Source organism: Zerene cesonia, chromosome 11 (assembly GCF_012273895.1).
Source record: "Zerene cesonia ecotype Mississippi chromosome 11, Zerene_cesonia_1.1, whole genome shotgun sequence".
NCBI classification, from domain to species: Eukaryota; Metazoa; Arthropoda; class Insecta; order Lepidoptera; family Pieridae; genus Zerene; species Zerene cesonia.
The window spans coordinates 1,729,092-1,737,556 of NC_052112.1; the positions used below are offsets into that span (position 1 = coordinate 1,729,092).

The window sequence follows — 8,465 nt, forward strand, 5'->3', positions numbered from 1 at the left end:
GCTGCTGTTTCGTATGTCCGTTCGTTTTATTTCACCCTATCCGTCTATTCCTTATTTCGAATCGACAATCCTTTCCCTATCCTTTTCCCTTTAAAAGCGGGTAGCGCGTTCGCAGAGGCACTACCTCGGCAAAGTTTATGTTTCGGTGTAGTTTCGGTGGTGATCGCTTATAATCAGATATAAAAAAAAAAATTCAAGTGAGGCCCCACGACACTATACAGCTAAAGAGCTCCAAAAAATTGATCACCCATTAAAAAAATCTCACACAAAATATTCTGTTGTTTAATAAAAATTATAATTCTGAACATATTGCAATACATCACAACATAGCAAAAGTAAGTCACATTCTCTGTCCCTATGTCCCTATGTATAATTAATCTTTAGAACTACGCAACGGATTTTGATCAAAGTTTTTTTAGGAGACAGAGTGATCAAGAGGAAGGTTTATATGTATAATAACATCTATTAGACTACTCCGAATTAACGCGTGCGAAGCCGCGAGTATAAAGTAGTTACTAATAAACTATAAACACTCACCCAAAATCCTATGCCCGAGCAGATTAATAAGCCTCGTGACCACAACCGGGAATCGAAGTTTGATCGCGTTGAACAGGCCCTCCGGCAACTTGGCCAATTCCGAATCCCTCACGGCCATCACCGTTGTGCTTCTGCGAGTTTGCGTTACCATTTCCACCTGTGGGAAAATGGGTTAAATTGAGACATTTTATAATGTGTTTACTGTTATTTGTGACGTCACTACACTTAGCATTAAAGCAACGTTGTTAATACTATGAAAAAATAGAACTTCCGGAAGAATACACAAAATTGTGCTTATTAAACCCCGACGTAAAAAGAGGGGTGTTATAATTTGACGTGTGTGTCTGTGTCTGTGGCATTATATCTCCCGAGCGGATGCATTGATTTCAATTCAGTTTTCTTCTAACTGAGAAATAGTTTCTAGTGTTACTGGTGTTTTTTTATAAGTGTCCTATTGGACAGGAATATACAATTAGGCGAGACTTATTTAATACGAGTTAAATAAGTAGAAGTCGATTTTGTGTGTACATAAAACTGTGCTTCATTTCATAAAAAAGTTTTCGACAAATGCATAAACAGTATTATATACTAATTAAAATACAAGTGATAAATTTTAAAAAGTCTTTTATCATGAGGCGGGACTCGAACCCGCTTCATTTTGCCAAAACGCCTAGCCTCTTGGCCACCCGTGATCCCCCCTCAATAATCGATATTTAAATCAACAATTAATATATAGCTGTAAGAGATTACATTGCCTTAATATCCCATCACAACCCCAACTAAAGTCCAAGCTACTCACGATCCCCACTAAATCTCCCTTCCCGTACTCCCCCACGAGCTCCTTCTTGCCATTCGGGTGCGTGATGACGGACCGCAAGCGGCCGCTGAGCACTATGAACGTGGAGCCGGACTCCTCGTCCTGCCTGTACACCGCTCGCCCGGATTCGAGGAAAACCTGGAAATTATTGCGTTCTATGAAAAATTGTGTGTGGGAGAGAGTGGCCGATTTTGTAAAAATAATAGTTATAGTTATAGTATAGGTAATTTATATATATAATAATTTGTATATAGTTATTTATAGTTGGAAACACAGAAAATATATTGATTAACTTTCTTGTGTGTTTTATACGCTATGGAAGTTACTAATATTGGTATGAAGAAGATTTTGGATCTATTGTTAATTTGCTTAGCAAAGCACACCACCCCTAGCTAGCTACACGGCATTATAAGCAACTATATGGCTGAGTGTAGGAGGCGGGATTTACCCTCTCCCTATCAAGCGCGAAGTAGAATGGCTGTAGGGGAAAAGGAGGGAGGGTGTCACACTCACCCAATGGAGAGCGAAGTAGAAAAGCCCAAGGAGCAAGGGAGGGAGAGATGGTGTAATACTCACTCAATCCAGCGCGAAGCCGAAAAGCCTGAGCGAGAAAGACAAAGGGGAGGAGAAGGGTGTTACACTCATCGAATCAAGCGCGAAGCCGAAAAGCCACAGTGTAATGATGTAAAGGAGGGGTGGGATAGTGTAACACTCACCCAATCGAGCGCGAAGTCCACCTGGCGCACGAACGGCGACAGGCGGCGCACCACGGAGCTGGCGATGTGCAGCACGACGGAGGGCCGGTCGCGCATCACGCCGTACACCGCGCTCTTCGGCACCAGCCCGATGCGCGAGAAGTGCTTCGCGCGGATCGAGAAGAAGCTCGGCTCGCCGGTCAGCACGGCCAGCCCGCCCTCCACCTCGCCTCAAGTTAACAAACATAACATATATTATAGACCACTTCGCCTCAAGTTAACAAACATAGAATATATTATGAACCACCTCGCCTCAAGTTGTAAAATAAAAACATTACATATAGTATGGGTTGAACTTTAATGGAATGGAAACGCTCCTTACGTTTGGAAATCGAATGTGAATATTGGGAAATTGTATCTATACTAATATTATAAAGCTGTAGAGTTTGTTTGCTTGGTTGAACGCGCTTAACAGAAACTGCGGGCCCAATTTGAAATGTTCGATTTAGTGTTAGATGGGCTATTTTTTAAGGATGCTTTCCTTTTTAGGGCTATATAACATCAGGTACTACGTGGGTAAAAACGCGGGGCACAGCAACAATATAAGGAAGCAGATAAGAATGGGAACTTAACTGCCGACAATACATATATTTGAGTGCGATATGTAAAACTATAACATGCGAAACTTTGCACCATCCTGCACCTCACTTAAAGCAACGGTACCCCTTAAAACAATTGTTTATTATTTTTTAATTAATTCATTTCTTCAGAATGTGTGCGTCATTTCGTACACATTATAGCAATATTTTATCCCCATTAGCAAAAAATATAAAAAGACATATATCATATCATAAAACAGAAATATAAACATCTACTTTACTAAGAAAATCCATCTGTGGAATGAGCACAAAATGCATCTATACAATACCAAGGTGGTTGGAATACATAAATACCATAGAACATATATTTTACCCATATTTTATACATTTTCATATAAAACATACCGGGGTAAGCTGTGAACATGTGCACCTCCCCCTCCCCTTCAGCCACTTTCTGCGAGACCAGCAGAGCCCCAGATAGCAGATACACCAATGCCACGTCCTGTCATAATATAAAGAGTTATCAACCGATCGCACAATCATATGACAGACACCGAAACAGTTTGTGTCAAATGAAGACACCAATAATTATGATATTTTATAATATGTAATAAAAAATAAAATCTTTATTTGCATAAAAACGTTACAAGTGCAGTTATATGAATCCTTAGGCTCCTATACTTTAATAACAATATCAAATGTTCATTTTAAATTTTAACTGCACCTATAACTATCATTCTAATAAAAACATGTAGATTCTCTCTTTCTATGAAGCTATAATCCCACACTCTCTTCCGGATCTTTTTAAGATGAAGCAAAGATCAAAATTGATAAACTATGTTCACATTCTGTTATTAGTTTTTTCCTTTTACTACTAATGCAATTTTTTTTCTTATCACCTCAGTAAGAACAGAGCCATCTTTATCCAAAAGTATTGTAAATCCTACTAATATTATAAATGCGAAAGTTTGAAAGGATGTGTGTGTGCGTTTGTTGCTCTTTCACGCAAAAACTACTGAACCGATTGCAATGAAATTTGGTACGTAGACAGCTGGACAACTGCAATAACATATAGGCAACTTTTATGCCGATATTCAGACGGGATACGGACTTACGCGGGTGAAACCGCGGGGCGCAGCTAGTATATAATAATTCCAAAAGAAACTTGTACGGAGACTATGAACAAATAAATCACATTTTAAACATTTACTTTGATACAGTTTCTCTCTAACCCTCTATAATTCTTATCAATAAATCATATGATGCTTAATTGAAAAAACCTTAAATATAATACATATCCACATTTACCTTAAGTATAAAATCTATACTAGTCAATGCAAAAGTAAATAAATTTTTATCACAAATGATATCTTATGCATTATCCATCTAAGTCAATGTGCATTAATTATTTTTGTATGCTGTTAAGAGTATGTCGATATTAATCCCATATCTATCTAATATTTTTAGTTACAAAAGGGATTTATGTATTTTGCATATGGTTTGATAAATATATGTTTCGATTTTCTATGTAAATGTTTTCTGTTTGTTAAACATCCTTTATATTATTAACTATATATTATATATGTATACGATAACTTAAGAATATAATATGATATGGTACAAAATGTAGGTAGCATCCACATGGCAGGCCCATTCAACTAATTCTTATAAATACCTGCACAATTTCTGGCTCACCGGGGATATTATAAAAGAGCTTGGGGAAATTAAAAATTATTAATATTTATTCTTTCACTAGGAATTATGATTATTAATAATAATCTATATATCTATATAAATTAATATGGATTGTAATTATAATAAAATTAAATTTGTAAAGGAAGTCAATCAGTGAGAGGTATGTGAAAAAAACCATTATTAGTTTCAAAAACATTGTGAAAAACCGGCAAGTCCAAGAATTAAAACATCGATAATATTGTCATCTGCCAACCCGCACTTGGCCAGCAGTGAATTACGGCCGGCAAGAAACTTATTAGCTATTCACAACTCTACCTATCTCTTATCTTCTGTCTTTTATTTCCTTATGTATGCCAGCAAGAAATTCTATAGTCAACTATGTCTTATTTTATGAATTTTTGGTTTAACATTTGTTAATTGGTATTTACCAACTCTCTCTCTTCTCAACTCATTCTCTTACCTTATGGCTCTCCTCTTTCATGATGTACGTGCCTGCCGGGAGGTCTCTCACTTGCACGTTCCCTTTCAACAAGGTGTCGTCCTCCAGACCTAGCTCCTTTACGAACGCCTCTGTAGCTATTGCTATAAGCGCCTGGAATTTGAAAGAGTGAACCAACATTGTAAAATATTATTCACTACTAGCTTTTTCATAGCTATTTTATTATATGTACATATAAACCTTCCTCCATCTATTAAAAAACACCATCAAAATCAGTTGCGCAGTTTTAAAGATTTAAGCATACAAAGTGACACAGGGACAGACAGAGAAAGCAAATTTGTTTTATTCTATGTGTAGTAATGTCAAATTTAAATTCAAGATAGTCGTTACCAGAAAATGGGACTTAATTAAATTTTCATTAAACTCGATTCATATATAGCTCTTAATTATATTTCCTTTATCCTACTATCCTACTATATCCTACTAATATTATAAATGCGAAAGTTTGTAAGGATGTGTGTGTGTTTGTTGCTCTTTCACGCAGAAACTACTGAACCGATTGCAATGAAAAATGGTACATAGATAGCTGGACAACTGGAATAACATATTATAGGCGACTTTTATGCCGATATTCCTACGGGATACGGACTAACGTGGCTGAAACCACCGGGCGCAGCTAGTTCTAGCATAATTTTTCTTTTTAAGCACAGTCAATAATCAAATAATCAAATCAAGTCAGTGATGAAAAGAACAAACATACCTGCTCATCAAGATTGTCAGTGTTGTGTTTCTTGAAGGAGGATCCCTCTTTCGGCCTCTGGAAGGACGATGTTTGCTGCACGTCGGGTTGTTGCTGGAAATATATTTTACCATGTACTTAAAAGAACTGCTATTTTATTTAATTATCTATCTCTATCAATAGAAAAAAATTTGATCACGAGGCGGGATTCAAAACCGCGTTTTTTGCCAAACCGTAGCAACGCCTAGCGTCTCGGCCACGCGTGATCCCGCCACAGTAAACGAATTTCTTCTACTCTTTCTCTTTTATGTGCCTAAGAGGCACGCCACGCGATCTATTGAGATGATAAAGAACCATCACAACCAATACGAAACATTATTTCAATGATTACAATATTGTATCGATGGAACGCGGCCTTTGTTAAATTTAATTTTTAGTTTTATAGCATTGAAATGCTTTATAAATGAGAAATTCTAAAAGAATAGAAAAATTTGATCACGACGCGGGAGGAATTCGAACCCGCGTTTTTTGACACACATAAAACGCGGGTCGTTTCAAAATTTCTCATTTATAAAGCATTTCAATGCTATAAAACTAAAAATTAAATATCTCTATCAAGATTTTTCTTACTCATTGCGTCGCACCTCGAAACCTTAGTTATAAATAGACACTGAAAAACAGCTGTCAATGTTCTTAACATTGCAGCATATGCTGATCAGTTTCTTTTTTGTCAGGGTCGCTATGACAAACTTCTCCTATCTGCTGTTTGTTTTTATTTGATTTGCCTTTGTTTTGTACTACATATTCAAATCAAATCATATTTCGTTGTTGTGTAATTTTATATTCATATCTTTATCTATTTGTTATTTCTTATTGGTATAAATTCTTTCATTAGTGTGTTGTGCTGTCCCTGATTAATCAATGTTCCTTTCTTTCTTTCTTTCTTTCTATTCTATCTACCAAGTATGAGATCAATCTTATCGTTGTAGAGTGGGTCAAAATCGAGTCACAAGAGTCGGGTACATGCAAACATACAGGCTATTGTGAAAGCGTTAAAAAAACCATACCTGCGGCGTGTTAGACGTTATATCAGGCATCATGTCCGGTCTAGATTTTCTGCCTTGAATGTGTATGGGGGACGACGTCGCGACGCCCGCGTCTTGCTGTTAATTTATAGTTGTTATATACATGTGGAAACAAGTGTTATTATGGGTAAACAAATCAATTATAGTACAGTTTACGAAAATAAAGGGTATTCAAATCAAATCAATGCAGAAACATGGGAGTATTGGGACAGATGGAAAACACTAGCTATTTAAATCAAATCAATTAATAGAGTTTAAAATTCACACAGATGAGAAAATGTTTTGTTTAGTATTTATAAAACTAGAAAAATGATATGTGAATTGTTACCTATGAAATTTTCCAATCGCAAAACCTTCTTCTCGAATCACTTAAGGAATTAAGAAACACATAATTAAGGAAAAACCCATCAAAATCTGTTGGATAATCTTAACATCAAAGCATGACAGAGAGCGGAGAGCGACTGTTTTACGCCAAGTAATGAAGCGATGTAAATATTATATGTAATCCGTGAAAAATTAACTAAGTCATTCTGTGTCATGCCTTTCCCATTCTTTTCTTATGTGTTTACTTGTAGAGGAAGGAAGGTAATTCTTCCATCAAAAAGTGGGGGGGAGGAGCCTTGGCCAGTCGGGTAGACTGGTTAGGACCTACTGGCCCCCCTTGAATCACGTTGCCAAGTTGTATAAATACCCTGTAGCGAACACACTTCGTTAGCGCGATTCAGAAACGCTTCGATAACTCACGTGTTCGAGAAGGTTCCGCTCGCTGTGGTGCGGCGAGTGCGCGGCGGCGCCCGCGTCGTGCGTGCCCTTCGCGCCCTTCCCGGGGGAGGACGCCACGGTGGTGGGGCGCCGTTTCTCGCGACCCTGGACGTGATAAACTCAAACTTAATCTCAAACTCAAGTTCAATCTCAAACTCAAACTCAAGATCAAGCTCAAAATCAAACTTAAACATTTATTTATTCAATAAGAATTCTTAAAGAAGCCCTTTTGAATCCTCGTAACACAGTTTCAACATTTACCTCCGGTTCGGAAAGCGGTTTCTATAGAGATATGTATCACTTTACAAATTTTATCTATAACTCGTATTTTTTTTTTTAGTTTTAATAGCGTTTCATGTAAGTTTTTAATCATTGAATGGGTCTTGTAAGATAGAGGTTTATAAGTTAGTCTATTGCCAAAGTAATAAGTTGATCAGATGTACGCATCTACAGTAGTACCAAATGTCATACTGCTCTTTATCAAAAATACTACTAGGAAAAAAATACCACCACTACGCAAAAAAATTGTAGTCCACGCGAGCAAAGACACGTGCGAAGAGATAATTAAAAATAAAATTCGTTGCATTAATCCTATCCTACTAATATTATAAATGCGAAAGTTTATAAGGATGTGTGTGTGTGTTTGTTGCTCTTTCACGCAAAAACTACAGAACCGATTGCAATGAAATTTGGTACATAGACAGCTGGACAACTGGAATAACATATAGGCAACTTTCTATCCCCATATGCCTACGGGATACGGACTTACGCGGGTGAAACCGCGGGATGCAGCTACTAAACCGACAAAGATTATAACTCACCGGGTTGACGAGTTCAGCGCTCAAACCCAAGTACTGATGCAGTGCCGTGAAGGTAACTCTTTGCAAACGCACCATTATAATCTGTGGAAAAGGTATATTTTGTTTGTCATAAACGAAATCTGTGGTTCCTCAGACAGTAAGCAATTACCACCACATAATATCATCAGCAGTGGCATTAATTCGCTCGACTGGAATAATGAATGGTCTGGAAGACGGGCCTCCGGCTCCCCCACTCATCATACGAAACACAGTAGCATGCTACTTTTTCACGCCGGT

General features: G+C 37.4%; 1 protein-coding gene across 6 annotated transcripts in view; it reads right to left on the reverse strand.

Annotated features, from left to right (window-relative positions):
• LOC119830122 (neuropathy target esterase sws) overlaps positions 1-8,465 on the reverse strand; it is a 31,082-nt gene that overhangs the window by 16,231 nt on the left and 6,386 nt on the right. For 4 of the 6 annotated variants that reach the window (XM_038352986.1, XM_038352988.1, XM_038352985.1 and 1 more), the window contains exons 7-16: positions 8,190-8,270; positions 7,351-7,473; positions 6,589-6,684; positions 5,543-5,635; positions 4,804-4,935; positions 4,324-4,362; positions 3,054-3,150; positions 2,071-2,279; positions 1,337-1,492; positions 538-694 (exon numbers count right to left, since the gene is read on the reverse strand). In XM_038352986.1, the coding sequence (XP_038208914.1) occupies positions 538-694; positions 1,337-1,492; positions 2,071-2,279; positions 3,054-3,150; positions 4,324-4,362; positions 4,804-4,935; positions 5,543-5,635; positions 6,589-6,684; positions 7,351-7,473; positions 8,190-8,270 (1,183 nt within the window). The remainder of the gene's footprint in view (positions 1-537; positions 695-1,336; positions 1,493-2,070; positions 2,280-3,053; positions 3,151-4,323; positions 4,363-4,803; positions 4,936-5,542; positions 5,636-6,588; positions 6,685-7,350; positions 7,474-8,189; positions 8,271-8,465) is intronic. The other 2 variants (XM_038352990.1, XM_038352987.1) reach the window with 2 other exon arrangements.